Source organism: Vombatus ursinus, unplaced genomic scaffold (genome assembly GCF_900497805.2).
Source record: "Vombatus ursinus unplaced genomic scaffold, bare-nosed wombat genome assembly UNPS02014817.1, whole genome shotgun sequence".
Classification (NCBI taxonomy): Eukaryota; Metazoa; Chordata; class Mammalia; order Diprotodontia; family Vombatidae; genus Vombatus; species Vombatus ursinus.
In genome coordinates, this window is record NW_020954595.1 from 15208307 (window position 1) to 15223440 (window position 15134).

The 15134-nt window shown below is 51.5% G+C and overlaps 1 protein-coding gene across 1 annotated transcript in view; it reads left to right on the forward strand.

Moving 5' to 3' along the window:
* Positions 1-1422: 1422 nt before the first annotated feature.
* The window catches only part of VPS50 (VPS50, EARP/GARPII complex subunit), a 44934-nt gene continuing 31222 nt past the window's right edge, over positions 1423-15134 (forward strand). The window contains exons 1-10 of the mRNA XM_027835923.1: positions 1423-1526; positions 1572-1689; positions 2566-2619; positions 3219-3289; positions 3747-3864; positions 3942-3977; positions 4619-4701; positions 8919-8961; positions 9999-10097; positions 10259-10399. Coding sequence (XP_027691724.1) covers positions 1423-1526; positions 1572-1689; positions 2566-2619; positions 3219-3289; positions 3747-3864; positions 3942-3977; positions 4619-4701; positions 8919-8961; positions 9999-10097; positions 10259-10399 — 867 coding nt within the window. The remainder of the gene's footprint in view (positions 1527-1571; positions 1690-2565; positions 2620-3218; positions 3290-3746; positions 3865-3941; positions 3978-4618; positions 4702-8918; positions 8962-9998; positions 10098-10258; positions 10400-15134) is intronic.

Sequence of the window (15134 nt, forward strand, 5' to 3'; positions counted from 1 at the left end):
AGAGGAGAAATTGACCAGAGATGCTGCCAGGGTGAAATCAGTCAGAGATGTTGCAGAGGAGAAATTGACCAGAGATGCTGCCAGGGTGAAATCAATCAGAGATGCTCTAGAGGAGAAATCGACCAGAGATGTTGTTCAAGGGAAATCAGCAGGCTTCAGCACCATATCAGAAGCAGGTGGGGTAGACAGTGAGGAGTAGACTCAGGATGATTCTTAGGTCGGAGCCTGAGGCACTTAGAGGACACAGGAATAGGGAGGGTAGGGGCTGGAGGGTTTATGGAAAGGTGATGAGTGAGTTCCATTGTGGGCATGTTGAGCTTCAGGGGCCTTTGGAGAAGGCAGCTTCAGGCAGCAGGCTCATCACAGGGGGCAGAGATATGAGCGGCCTTTGAGGCAGGAGAGACATTGACTGTTCTCCCAGATTCTTTCTTGGAGTTTGGCAGTGAATGTGTGGAGATCGATGGATGGCAGCTAGGGTGTGTCATAGCACAGAGTGCTGGGCCTGGAGTCAGGGAGAGCTAAGTTCAAATTTGGCCTCAGGGACTTCCTAGCTATATGACCCTGCGCCAGTCATTTAACCTGTGACTGCCTCAATTTCATCATCGGTACAATGGGGATAATAACAGCACTGACCTCCCAGGGTTGTGGTGAGGATCAAATGAGATAATATTTATAAAGTCTTAGTGTGAGGCCTGGCCTGTGGGGCCTGGCTCTATAAATGGGAGCTATGATGATTGATGATGGCTTCACAAGGTGGCAAGGTCAAAGGAAGATTTTCCAGGGTGGGAGAGATCCCGGGATGTTTGTGGCCTGAAGGTTTGGTCCCAGTAAGTTGGGAGAGATTAATATGAGTAAGAGAGGGGATGGTCATTGGACAGAGCTGCTGATGGGGATGGGCCAGGATGGGCGGGTGGGCATTGCTAAAGAGCTTAGATCGTCACTCCCAGAGGCAGAGATCTTTGGATGCCTGGGCTCCTGCCTCTGACCCTTCATAGCACAGTAATTCTGGGCAAGTCCACCTCCCTGGGCCTTGGTTTCCTTATTTGTAAAATGAAGGGGCTGGACCCTGAGAACCCTTCCAGCTTTAAATCTGTGACCCTGAGATGTAATGGAAGGACCTTAGAAGCCACCTCCTTCCCACCCCACCCCTCTTCCTATTTTATAGATGAGGAAACTGAGGCTTAGACTGAGTGACCTTCCCAAGGTCACAGAGTGAGACAGTAATCTGGAGTGGGGTTTGAAGCCAGGCCTCTCATTTTAATGACATATGGTGCGTGGCCTTGTTTTCTGTAGCTAGAAAGCAGGAGACAAGAGGGGAGGAATTGGGGGCACTGGGGCATCAGCCACTCAGGGTCGAGAGAAACATGAATTTGGAGGAGATGGAGCGTGGTGGCGAGGGCAGTCAGCAGCCTGAGAAGGCCGATGGTGGAGGAAAGACCTCAGGCTGAGAGCTGGGCAGGGGGCTGGGGAGCCCGACCAGGCTCGTCCCTGGGGCCTGAGCCTCCCGATCCCTTGTGGGAGTGTGCGTGTGGCTCATTTGGGAGATGTAGATGGCTCTGCTGACCACGCAGCCCCAAAACAACAAACTTTCACCCCTGTTGGTGGTTTTGCCCACAGAAGCTCCCTCCTGTTCTCAATTTGCAAGAACTGGAGGCGTACAGAGACAAGCTGAAACAGCAGCAGGCTGCTGTAAGTATAGGAGGGGGATTGTTGACTTCTGGGGGCTTGCCTGTGGGGGGCCGGGGCGGGGGTGCAGGGGGCATGCTGGGCACGCCTCTGACTTCGGCCTCAGGGAGGGAGAGAAGGCGGGGCCTTTCACCTTGATGCTGAGCAGAGGTTTTCTCATCTGCCCCCGACCCTGGGGTGGGCAGGGCTTCATCCAGGCCTCTGGAGTCACTTGTCACCTGTGTCCAGGAACCTTCTTGGCCATAGTTCAGCCAGCACGGACCCAGAATCTAGTCCGGGCTTTGTACTGGAGGGCTGTGTGGGTGAGGCTGAGGCCTTTAGGGCTCTATGCCTCAGTTTCCTCCCCTGTCACATGAGAGGGCTGAGCTCCAAGGTTTCTCATTTCTAATGGATCCTGGCATTGAGCCTAAGCCTCTGATTTCACAGATGAGGAAACTGAGGCCTGGGCGAGTGCAGTGAGATGTGGCGGCTGAGTGGGGCCTCCTGGGTCTTGGCTTGTTGCTTCCAGGGCACCATGGCTCACTTGGTGGAAGGCCTTCCCTCATGTCATTGGTTCTCAAATCCTCTACCTGTGGTCAGAGGGTGGTGGGGCCTGGAAGGAAGAGAGAGGGCCAGCCATCTCCCAGCCCTGGGCTCCCCTGGTCCTTGGTGACCAGTCTGGGAAGCCTTTTCTGCTTGGGTCCTGGCAGGGTGACCTTGGGGTCTACGGGGTCAGGGTGGTGGATGGGGTCTTGGTAGCCTTGGGGCCCGCAGGGTCGGGGTGGTGGCGAGGAGAGGTGGAATGTGAAAGAAGAGGCCGGACGTGTGTCGGGAGGTGCCAGTGAGCTGTGCTTGATGGTGGCTCTCCCTGTCTGTCTCTCCTGCCTTTGACTGGAGCAGGTCTCTAAGAAAGTCGCAGATTTGATCCTTGAAAAGCAGCCGGCTTATGTCAAGGTAGGAGGTCCTTGGAGAACCTTTGGGGGGAGGCTGGGGAGGCCAGCGGGGGCAGGGCAGGGCTGGGTCTCCAGGTGAGACCAAGGTGGGCTAGGCGGGCCTGGGAGGGCCTCACTTAGCTGTAGGCAGGATCAGGCATCCTCCCTCCACCCTGTCTCAGAGGGTTGGGACGGGGAGCTTGTCGGTCCTAATTCTGAGCCGGTCACGGTCCGAAGGTCTTCAAGCCATGTCCATGCTGGGGTGTGTTTTTCGGAAAGCTGTAAGGTGTGCTGTTTTTCGGTGGCTGCCTCTCCACGAACATCTGGGCCTGGGTCATCACAGGGCAGTCTCCAGACCCTTTCACGTAGTTCTTCTAGGTTTTCTGAGGCGAGACCTCTTGGCTGCCCAGGCCTGGCTGGGCCAGAGGCCGGCAGCGCCCACCGGTCAGGTTGGCCTCAGAGTAGAATCCTGGGACACGTGGGGGCTGCTCGTGGGCTGCTGGGAGAGCTTCCGTCTTTGAAGTCGGCCTGGCACGTTTCTCCTGGTTGTCGGCTCGTTAGAGCTGTTGGCCAGGGAGGAGCCAGAGATGAGCAGTGGCCCCCCTCTGTACCTCCCTGCAGGAGCTCGAGAGAGTGACCTCTCTGCAGACGGGCCTTCAGCTGGCGACTGTCATCTGCACCAACGGAAGAAGGTGGGGTGTGCCTGTGTAACTTTATGGGGAACACAAGGCCTCATGCTGCCCTCTTTCTGGGCAAACTACCTGGGCTCCCTGCCGCAGAGACCACTTTTACAGGGCCGGTCCAGGACATGCTGAGGAGTCTGGGAGCAGAGCTGAGGCGTGTCTGTTTCCTGGCCTCCTCTCGTGGTCTCCCCACAGCTGCCCAAGAGGGCTTCCTCAGGGCACTCCCCAGGGTCCTAGCTCCGGGCCGACTCGAGGAGCTGCAGGGCCTCCATGCCTCAGGCTCTGTGGTCCCTGGGCCCTGAGGCGTGCTGCCCCTGCTGGTCAGTGTCCCCCACACTGTTCATGGTAACTGTCGAGCAAGCTGCCTTGCTTCCTGGGATTGATGTGGGTCTTGCTCACGTCACAAAGCCTGGAGGTGGCGGGCCTGGCCTAGCCTGGCCGACATCTTTGCTCTTTCTTCTTGCAGGCACCTGAATGTTGCAAAGGAGGGTTTTACTCAGGCCAGTCTGGGCCTTCTCGCAAACCAGAGGAAGCGTCAGCTGCTGGTCGGCCTGCTGAAGTCCTTGAGGACCATAAAAACGCTGGTGGGTCTGGGGGCTTGGGGTGCGGCTGCCAGGCTGCCGTCGGGCCGTGATCTCACTGCTGCTATTTGTTTTTCCAGCAAAGAACGGACGTGCGCTTGAGTGAGATGCTGGAGGTAAGTGAGGGTGATGGAGAAGTCGTGGGATAGCACTGAGCCCCCCACCCCCAATACATGTGTTTCGTTCCCTAGAGCAGAGGTTTCTTTAGGAAGGTGGCCTCCCATCTAATTCTGGGACTTGGGGGCCCAGAGCAGGTCCTCGGTACCTGCCCTCTCTGGCCCCCCACGGCAATGACGATGCCTATCACTGGGCCTGGTGCCGTGTCAGTGTGGCTAGGGAAACCGAGGCACCTACTGAGTGCCTCATGTTTTCATTTTATGTTAAAGTGAGTTTTCTTGAAGACATGTGTGGTCTTGTCCTACAGAGCCTGCCTCAGTAGGTGCTTCAGTGCTAAAGAGACCCCTAGCTCCAGACCCCTTACCCTGAGCACAGATTTGGGTAGGCCATTGCTCCCTCATGGGCACTCCCTAATGTTCTGTCTCTTCTCAGAAACAAGTCCACACCTTGGCCTGCCTCAGTTTCCTGTTCTGCTTCCCCCTCTGCTCTGGGTCCCCCACCAGCACCCCCTGGGCCTTGGGCCCTGCTCCCCACCTGGGACATGCTCTGGGACATCTCTGTTCTCCCTGTGACCTCCCTGTCCCTACACAAACACTGCGCTTGCGCACGAGCGGGGCCTCACGCCACTGTTTCCCCCAAGGAAGAAGATTATCCTGGAGCCATCCAGCTCTGCCTGGAGTGTCAGCAGGCGGCCAGCACCTTCCGACACTACAGCTGCATCAGGTCTGGGGGGGCTGGTGGCCCTGCGATAGGGGGAGGGGGTAGCAGCAGAGCATGTGGCCTGGGGGGCAGGGTGGTCATGGGGGGTGGGGGGTACAGGTGGAGTGTGTGGTTAATCCCTGTTCCTGATGGTCTAGTGGGTTGTCAGGAGTCCAGGGTCTTCGGGGGTATTTCCACAAGTGTAGAGTGTGTTAGAGAGACCAGGCGCCCATGTCTATCCAGCCGTGCCTACAATGGTGCCCAGGGAGGGGTCCATTGGAGGAGGCAGCCCTGCTCCTTCCCTTAGGGACAGCGTTTTTTTTTTTTATCCAGACTGTGGAAGTCTTTATTTTTTTTTAAATTTAATATTTTATTTTATCCCCCAATTACGTGCAAACAATTTTGAAAAAAAATTTGAGTTCCAAATTGTCTCTGTCTCAGCTCACTCTTTCTCCTCCTTGGGAAGGTGAGCAGTTTAATAGAGGTTATACATATGCGGCCATGCAAAACAGATTTCTGTGTTAGTCGTGTTACGAAAAAAAAGCACAGACAAAAAATTAAAAATGAGAAAAAGAAAGAAAGTAAAGGAAAAGTCTGCTTTGGTCTGCATCGAGACTCTATCACTTCCTTCCGTGGAGGTGGATGGCGTACTTCATCAGGAATCCTTTGGGATTGTCCTGGATCGTTGCATTGCTGAGAAAAGCTGAGTCATTCACAGCTGGTCGTTGCTACAGTGTTGCTGTTACAGGGTACAGCCTTCTCCTGGTTCTGCTCTCTTCACTCTGTATCAGTTCAAGTAAATCTCTTCAGGTTTTTCTGAAATCCTCCTGCTTGTCATTTCTTACGGCACAATAATATTCCCTTACAGTCATATATCTCGGCTTGTTCAGTCCTTTCCCAAAGGGCATTCCTTTGATTTCCAATTCTTTGCCCCCACAAAAAGAGCTGGTGTAAACATTTTTGTACATATAGGTCCTTTTCCCTCTTTTTGGATGTCTTTGGGATTTAGTAATGGTATTGCTGAGTCAAAGGGTGTGCACAGTTGTATAGCTCTTTGGGCATAGTTCCAAATTGCTCTCCAGAGTGGTTGGATCAGCTCACAACTCCATCAGCAATGCATCGGTGTCCCAGTTTTCCCACATCCCCTCCAACATTTCTCATTTTCCTTTTCTGTTACATTAGCCAATCTGATAGGTGTGAGGTGGTACCTCAGAGCTGTTTTAATTTGCATTTCTCTAGTCAATAGTGAGGTATGACTAGAGATAGCTTGGATTTCTTCATCTGAAAACTGCCTATTTATATCCTTTGACTATTTATTGGTTGAGGAATGTAGAGGCAGCATTTTTAGTTTGCCAGTAGAATCCCAGACCTTGAGAACTGGGAGGGAACTCAGAGACCACTTAGGACTTCACCTTCATTTGACAGGTGAGGAAACTGAGGAGCCCAGGGGAGCCCGTGGTAGCCCCAAAGACAAAGTGAAAGGCAGGGTTTGAGCGCAGGTCCTCGGACTTTGTTCTGCGGGGTCTGGACACTTGGACTATTTGTGTCTTTCCTGTGAGAAAGTAATTGTCACAGATGAGGTGGCAAGTTTTTGTTTCCCGACTCGAATTAGTCAGATTTTTTATCGATGCTTTGAGAATGTGACGATCCGGCCTACTGTTTCATTAGTACACGTTTTGTGAAATGGAGAAATCGGTTTTCTCTTCATAGTCACAGCCCAGGGCCTGAGGTCTGTCGGGGCCCCAGGACATGGAATGCGGCCCAGTGGGCTGCTTTTGCAGGGGAGAGGGTTTGGGGCTGGCTCTAAGACACTGCTTCTCTGACCACATGTTCAGAACATTGGGGATGCCGACCGGGGGGGTGACCTATTACAGTGAAGTTTTCATGAGTCTTAAATGTAAATGTCCTGTCTGCTAAATAGAGACTCTTGGCTGGTGCTGTTACCATTCTGACTGTTTTAATGAGGGGATGCTGTCGTTGTGGAACTTGTGGAATGAGTTCCCCAAGATTCTTTGGCTGATAGTGGGAAGACTGCCTTCCTGTGTCCCGCAGGGCATTTTGCTCGGGGATACCCAGTTAATTTTAGTGTCTTTCAGTTCTGTGTGAATCCTTGGGCCTGACCAGAGTCCAGGCCAAGGTCTAGAAAAGGTTTTTGAAGCCGTGGTTTGGGGACATCTGGGCCACTCTGCACTCCTCTTCACCATCTTTAATCAGTCAGTCAGTAAGCATTTATTAAGCATCTATTGTGTGCCAGGCCCTGTGCTCAGTGCTGGAGGTACAGAAGGAGGCGGAAGCCAGCCCCTGTTCTCCAGGAGTGCACAGCCTAATGAGGGAGACAGTGTGCAAAGCTACAGACAGGCTGAATTGGAAAGAATTAACAGAGAATTTGGGAGAGTGGAAAGGCTTCCTGGCAGGGGTGGGATCTTAGCTGGGACTTAAAGGAGGCCAGGGAGGTCAGTGGTCAGACCAGAGAAGGGAGAGTGTCCTGGACCTGGGGAGAAGGCCCAAAGCAGAGATGGAGGCTGGGGTCGCTGGACCGAGGAGTGTGTGGTGAGGAGTGAAGAGTAAGTACCCTGGAGAGGGAGGCAGGGGTTTGGTCACGCAGGGCTTTGAATGCCAAGGAGGGTGTTTTGTATTTGATCCTGGAGGCCATAGGGGGCCCCTCGGGTTTATTGAGGCACCAGGGTTAGAGTTAGTGGGGTTGGATGATCAGACTTGCAGTTAGGAAGCAAGAGAGGGCAGAGACTGAAGCAGGAGACCTCCAGCAGGTTGTGGCAGTAGTCTAGATGTGAGGTGGTGAGGGGCTGTGCCAGGTGTGGCAGAGTCAGAGGAGAGGAGGAGGCGAATTGGGGGGATGCTCTAGAGGTGAAGTCGACAGGCCTTGGCACCATCTTGGATCTGGGCGTGAGAGAGAGGGAGGAGTCCAGGGTAACTCCTAGACCTTGGGACTGGAGGATTGGCGGCGGGGGGTGGGGGAGGGGAGGTGGCAGGGGGAGCATTTGTTTTTTGTTTTTGTTTTTTTGGCTAGGCAGTGGGGTTAAGTGACTTGCCCAAGGTCACACAGCTAGTAAGTGTTATGTGTCTGAGGCTGGATTTGAACTCAGGTCCTCCTGAATCCAGGACCGGTGCTCTATCCACTGTGCCACCTGGCTGCCCTGAGGTGGAGCATTTGAAGGGAAAGAATGGTTGACTTGGACACATTGAGGTGAAGGAGTCCACTGGACCTCCCATGGGGGGGGCCTGTGGGCCGTCAGGCATCCCCTGCTCGCCCAGCCCCATACTGCTGGGCTCTCTCTGTCCCCCTGAGGCCCCCTATAAGTCAGACTCTTGTGAGGTTGGGGTTTGCCACGATGGAGCTGTGCTCAGAAGACGGCTCCTTGAAATACCTGCTCTCCTTATCCTGTTTGATTCTGGGCTCAGCTGGTTGCCATCTCTCCAGAGGGACAGACTACCAGGCTGCCCAGGCAAGCAGCAGTCCAGGATGGCCAGGCTGCTCCTGTTTGCTGGTCCTGGGCCTCAGAAGGCCCTGTCTTGTTTCACGGCAGGCACCAGCAAGATGACTTTGGTTGGGTTTTTGTCCCTTTACTTTCCTTAGTTAGCTCCTCCTAAGCTGTGAGGGTAGACTTACTATCTGGCCCGGAGGTGGTGTCCGGCCCAGTGCTTTCTGGCCCAGCAGTGCTGTCTGTCCCAGTGCTGCTCTCCAGTCCTCTGGTGGTCCTGATTGTCTCCTTGATTCTGGCCTCTGAAGAAATGAGTGGTTCAGGAGCCAGAGTGTGCATCTGCTTCTTGAACAGAGGCTTGGAGAGTGTCTGTGAGCTTTGACTTGAAAGAAGGTAGCTTTTTTTTGGTTTTTAGAAGATGACACCTCACTTTTGACATCGCCTCCGTTTTCCACCGTCTCCTTCCCCCTCCCACGGAGCCATGCCCTCTACTAAGGGCCTGAACGAAGAGGAGGAAGCAGGAAAGGTTCAGGCCAGCTCCCTGACGTGCCAGAAAGGTCTGGTGGTGTGTGCGGGCTTCCCTGCCTGTGGACCCCCCCGGCTAGGAGCAGGGCAGGGATCTCGGGCCTCTGGCCTCCACCATCCTGCCGTTGGATGGCGTGGCAGGGGTGCGGTGCCGGGGGCCGTTCGCATCCCTCGTTGCCTGGGAGGTGCTGCTGTCACTGCTGAGGGGGGTCTCCAGGGCCCCAACTGCTCCTTAGAAAGGCAGGAGTCTCTGAGCCCTCTCTTCTTGTCCAACAGTGAACTGGACTCTAAGCTGCAGGACACCCTGGAGCAGATCGAGGTGAGAAGGGAGGCCTTGGCCTGGGGGGAGGGGCGAGCTGGGTGGGGGTGGGGCCTTGCTCTGATCTGTGCTTCTGGGAGGCGTCCGGCCTTCCCGGGGACGAGATGAGGAGACAGCCCAGCCCGACCCGACCCAGTATGACGTAACAGGATCAGCATGACACAACGGGGCACAGCCCAGCAGCAACACAGTAACACAGCTTGAGGCAGCACAGAGCACGAAACAACAGTCCGGCGTAAGGCAGCATAGCATGACCCAGTACGACAAAATGCAGCCCAGGGCATCACAACTTGATCCGCTGTAACGCAAACACAGCGAGATTCAACCCAGCCTTACGTAACACAGAACCACAAGCAGCCCAGCCCCGTCCAGCGGCCCCGAGAGGCCGCGGGCTGACCCACTGGCGCGGGCTCCTCCGCCTCCTTCGCCGGCAGCTTCCAGGAAAGGCGTTGACGGGGCCTTGGCCTTGGCTGGGCTTCTCTCACCTTTCCCCGTGCAGAAGCCGAGACTGGTCTTCCCAAGGCTGGTGTCTGTTTCGGAACCCAGGCCCAGAGCCGCTCCCCTGCACAGGGGACTGTCCCCCGAGTAAAGGCTAGAGCGAGAAGTGCGTTTGCCACTGGGGCGCTTTGTCCCTTCTGCCACAGAAGAGGATCCTGCTTTAAATGAGGGTTATGGACGCTCAGGCCCCCAAGGCTGGCAGAGCCAGCCCAGCGCCACAGCCGTTGTGGGAAGCCGTGGTCGTGGCTTTCCGTGTCCTCCCTGTGATGCCGGCTGGGCTGTTGGCAGAGACTAGGCTTCTGGGTACTTGCAGGCCCTGGGCTCTGGAAGCTGGTCTTGAAGTGACTAAGAATCTGTCCCCAGAAGGCACCTGGGCCATCTAAGCCCTTGATGTACAGAGGGGGAGGCAGTAGTTTGCCCAGGGTTCTGCTCCAGGCAGGGGGCTCCAGGGTTGGTGGGTCTAAGGCCAGCCCCACTCATCCTGTGGTCATCCTGCTGGGGGCTTCTCATCAGTCCCTCCTCGTGTGTGCTCCCCTTAGGAGCAGCTGGACGTGGCGCTCTCCAAAATCTGCAAGAACTTTGATGTCTCCCACTACACTAAGGTGCAGCAGGCCTACAGGCTCCTGGGGAAGACGCAGGTGTGTCTGGGGGCTGCCGTTTTCTGTCTGTGTGGCCTGGGCGAGCGGGCCTGTATATGTGTGTGTGTGTGTGTGTGTGTGTGTGTGTGCGCGCGCGCGCGCGTGTGTGTGTGCGCGTGTGCGGCTGGGCAGTCGAGTGATGTGGTTCTTGTGCCTTGCAGACCGCGATGGACCAGCTGCACATGCACTTTACGCAGGCCATCCATAACACCGTGTTCCAGGTGGTCCTGGGCTACGTGGAGCTGTGTGCAGGCAACACGGATACCAAGTTCCAGAAGCTTCAGTACAAGGACCTCTGCACGGTGTGTGGTGATGAGCAGCTGGGCCCTGAAATACTGACCTTGTCCAGTGCTTGACCCTGGGTTAGACAGGGGGAGCTTGGCTGGGGGCGAGATGTGGCGAGTGAGCGTGGGCTGGGTGCACGAGAGAGGAGACAGGAAGTGGGAACAAAGGGGGGCCCTGTGGCCAGTTTACATAGGCCAGAGCTACCCCACCGGGAATCCTGTCAACCTCCATAGTTATTTCTAACGCCCTTTCTCTTAGCCTTTTCTAGACGCTTGGCAGGGAGAGGAAGGGGGGAGATTGGATGATAGCTCAAGGAGATGGTCGAGAGACCCTGGTGTGTCTGTGGGCCACAGGGCGACAGCCCGGAGAAGGAGAGGGGGTGTAGATGACAGAGCGGGCCTGATTGGGGGCCAGTCTGCTGGGGAAGAAGGGAAGGGTGCTGGCAGCAGGTGCTGGCCTTGGCTTGGAGCAGGGCTGCCTCTTCTTTCAAGCCTGGAACCCCGCTGCTAACTCGGCGAGTGTGCACCTGGTACGGGCCTGCTCGCCTCTTGGCTGACGGGTGTCCAGGCTCCTCCAGGCCATGTTGCATATGGCGGGCAGCCAAATGTAATAAAGAAAATTGGCTTTCTAAGCCCCACCTTCCCACAGGGAACTGAGGCAAACTGGGTTAAGTGACTTGACCAGGGTCACACAGCTGGATTGAAACTCAGGGTTTCCCTACTCCCAAGTTCAGCAATCTCTCTTCACCACAGAGCTCAATGTCATCTGCGGAGAGGTGATTATTAAATCCATTGGAGGGGATGGAGTGTAGCGGAAGTGAAGAGACAGAAGGGCAGAGCCTTGGGGGACACCCACAGTTAGGAAGCATGACTGGGGTGAGGCTCTAGCCAAGGAGATGGAGAGGGAGAGGGAGAACTAGGAGAGAGAGAAAAGGGTGTCCCAAAAACCTAGAGAGGAGAGAGTGTTATTATGGAGCAGAGAGGGACCCACAGCGTCCAAGGCTGCAGAGAGGCTGAGGAGGAGGAGGACTGAGAAGAGGCCACAGGGTTTGGCAGTCAAGGGATCACTGGTCACTCTAGAGAGGGCAGTTTGGGTGGGATGATGGAGTCGGGAGCCAGACAGATAGTGAGAGGAGAGAAAGGGGAGGCGCCTGGTGTAGGTAGTGAGGAGTCAGTCTGAGAATGGAGGTGAACTTTGAGGGTGGGAGGAGTCAAAGGAAAGGGGTGGGAAGAAGCCATCCATCGCCCATAGGGAGAAAGCAGAGGGCGCGGGTGCCAATGTGCACAGTAGGGGATGGTGGGAAAGGAGGGGGCACACGCGGCTCCTCCAGGTCAGAGATCCCTCCCCTGCCCTTGCCCAGCCCAGAAGAAAGAAGAGCCTTGTGGTTGGTGTCGTGGGGGTTTTGGAAAGCCCTGCCTCACCTGGCCCTGCCTTGAGCCATGGGTCACCTTTCCCAGCCTAGAGAAGCGCGTCGTTGCATAGCTTTCCTAGGGATGGGGCAGTTCAGCAGTATGTCTGCTCTCCCTTTCTGGGTCACTTGTTTTTGTCAGTTTATTGGTAGAAGGAGGCCCTCACTCTCTTTGGGATGCTGACCTAGAAGTGCTCTTGCCAGGTCAAAGGGTAGGCAGTTTTATAGCCCTTTAGGCACAGTTCCAAATTGGTCTCCAGAATGGTTGAATTAGTTCACAACTCCACCAGCAGCACGTTAGTGTCCCAGTTTTCCCACATCTCCTTCTACATTTATCATTTTCCTTTTCTGTTGTATTAGGCAATCTGACAGGTGTGAAGTGGTACCTCAGAGTTGTTTTAATTTTCATTTCTCTAAAATAATGATTTAGAGTGTTTTTTTTCATATGACTATAGATAACTTTGATTTCTTCATCTGAAAACTGCCTGTTCATATCCTTTGACCATTTAACAATTGCGGAATGACTTCTATTCTTATAAATTTGACTCAGTTCTCTATGTGTTTGAGAAATGAGCCCCTTAAAAGACACTTGCTATAAAAATTATTTCCTAATTTTCTGCTTTCTTTCTAACCTTGGTTGCATTGGTTTTGTTTGTGCAAAACCTCTTTAAATATAATCAGAATTAAGTCATTTTACATATAGTAATGCTCTCCATCTCTTCTTAGGTCATAAATTTTCCCATTCTTCATAGATCTGGCAGGTAAACTATTCCTTGCTCTCCTAATTTGCTTATGGTATCACCCTTTATGTCTAAATCATATATCCATTTTGACCTTATCTTGGTATACGGTGTAAGATGTTGTCTATACCTAGTTCCTGCTATACTGTTTTCCAGTTTTCCTAGAAGTTTTTGTCCAATAGTGAGTTTTTGTCCCAGAAACTGGAATCTTTGAATTTACTGTGATCATTGACTGCTGTGTCTTGTGTACCCGATCTGTCCCACCAATCCACCACTCTATTTCTTAGGCAGTACCATCACCAGATGGTTTTGATGATTACCACTTTATAATATAGTTTGAGATCTGGTATGGCTAGGCCACTTCCCTTTGTATTTTTTTTTCCATTAATTTCCTTGATATTCTTGACCTTCTGCTCTTCTAGATAATTTTGTTATGAAATTTTTCTAGCTCTGTAAAATATTTTTTTGGTGGTTTGATTGGTATGGCACTGAATAAGTAAATTAATTTAGGTAGAATTGTCATTTTTATTATATTGGCTCTGCCTCTCCATGAGCAATTAATATTTTTCTAATTGTTTAGATCTGACTCTTTGAGAAAAGTGTTTTGTAATTGTGTTCATATAGTTTCTGGGTTTGTCTTGTTAGGTAGACTCCCAAGTATTTTATATTGTCTACAGTTATTTGAAGTGGAATTTCTCCTTTCTGTCTCTTGCTGCTGGGCTTTATTGGTTATGTGTAGAAATGCTGATGATTTATGTGGGTTTACTTTATATCCTGCAACTTTGTTAAAGTTGCTAATTATTTCAGCTAGGTTTTTTGTTGATTCTCTAGGATTCTCTAAGTGTACCATTATGTCATCTACAGAATGATTGTGGTGTTTGCTCATTGCCTGTTCTAATTTTTCTCAATTCCTTTTTCTTCTCTTCTTGCTAAAGCTAACATTCTAGTATATTGAATAATAGAGGTGATAATGGGCATGTTTGCCTCACACCTGATCATGTTGGGAAGGCTCTTAGCTTATTATCCCCTTTACATATAATGCTTGCTGATGGTTTTAGATAGTTATTACTTATCCTTTTAAGGAAAGCTCTGTTTATTCCTGTGCTCTCTAGTGTTTTAAATAGGAATGGGCGTTGTATTTTGTCAGAATCTTTTTCTTCATCTGTTGAAATAATCATATGATTTCTGTTGGATTTGTTACTGATATGGTCAGTTATATTCATAGTTTTCCTAGTATTGAACCAGCCTTGCTTTCCTGGTATAAATCCCACCTGGCTATAGTGCATGATCCTTGTGATATATTGCTGTAGTCTCCTCTTTAGTATTTTATTTAAAATTTTTGTATCGATATTCACTAGGGAAATTGGTTTATAGTTTTCTTTCTCTGTTTTAGCTCTTCCTGGTTTAGGTATTATAAAAAGAATTTGGTAGGATTCTTTCTTTGCCCATTTTTCCAGATAGTTTATGTAGTATTGGAATTAGTTGATCTTTAAACGTTGAGTAGAATTCACTTGTGAACCCATCTGGCCCCGGGGATTTTTTCTTAGGGAGTTCATTGGTGGCTTGTCCAATTTCTTTGTCTAAGGTGGGGTTATTTAAGTATTCTGTTTCCTCTTGTATTAATTTATATTTTTGTAAATATTTATCGATTTTGCTTAGATTGTCAGATTTTGGCAAGTAATTGGGCAAAATAATTCCTCATAATTGCTTTAATTTCCTCTTCATTGGTGGTGAATTCACCCTTTTCGTTTTTTGATACTGGTATAATTTGGTTTTCTTCTTCCTTTTTTTTAAAATGAAGTACCAGTGGTTTATCTCATTGGTTTTTTCCTAAAACCAGCTCCTAGTTTTATTTCTTAGCTCAATAGTTTTCTTTCAGTTTTATTAATCTCACCTTTAGTTTTTGGAATTTGGTGTTTAATTGGGGATTTTGGATTTGTTTTTTCTAGTTTTTTTTAGTTGCATAGCCAATGCATTGATCCGCTCTCTCCCTGTTTTATTGATGTCAGCATTTAGAGATCTACATTTCCCCAAGTGCTGCTTTGGGTGTTAGGCTGTTGTTGTTGGTATGGTATCTCATTGTTGTCATTCTGTAATGAAGTTATTGATTGTTTCTATGATTTATTCTTTGACCCACTTATTCTTTAGGTTAAGATTATTTAGTTTCCGGTGAATTTTTAGTCTTTCTTTCCAGTGCCCTTTACTGAATATAATTTTTAGAAGGGGCCCTTGTTTGGAAAAGGGCCCAGGACTGGAAGCCCAGGGCAGTGGGTGGAGGAAGATTTAGGGAGTGGAGGGAGGTGGATGGTCTGTGCACTGCAGCTTCTTTCTTTCTGCTTCAGGACTGCCTGCACCCTCTGTTGGTTGTTCTCAGGTCCCGCCATGTTGTTTGTTTGTTCATTGGTGCACGGACGCGCTCGTAGCCTGTCTTTATGGTTTCTGCTGGTCCCACTCGAGGCCAGCTGAGAACATTATGTGATGCAGACCCGTGACCTTTGTCTTTGAGTCTCAGTTTCCTTCTTTGAGAATGAGGACTGGACTCAGTGGCCTGTCTGTGATGGTCCAGCTCTGCGCGCCTAGGAGGCAGCAGGGAGGCTTTTCATT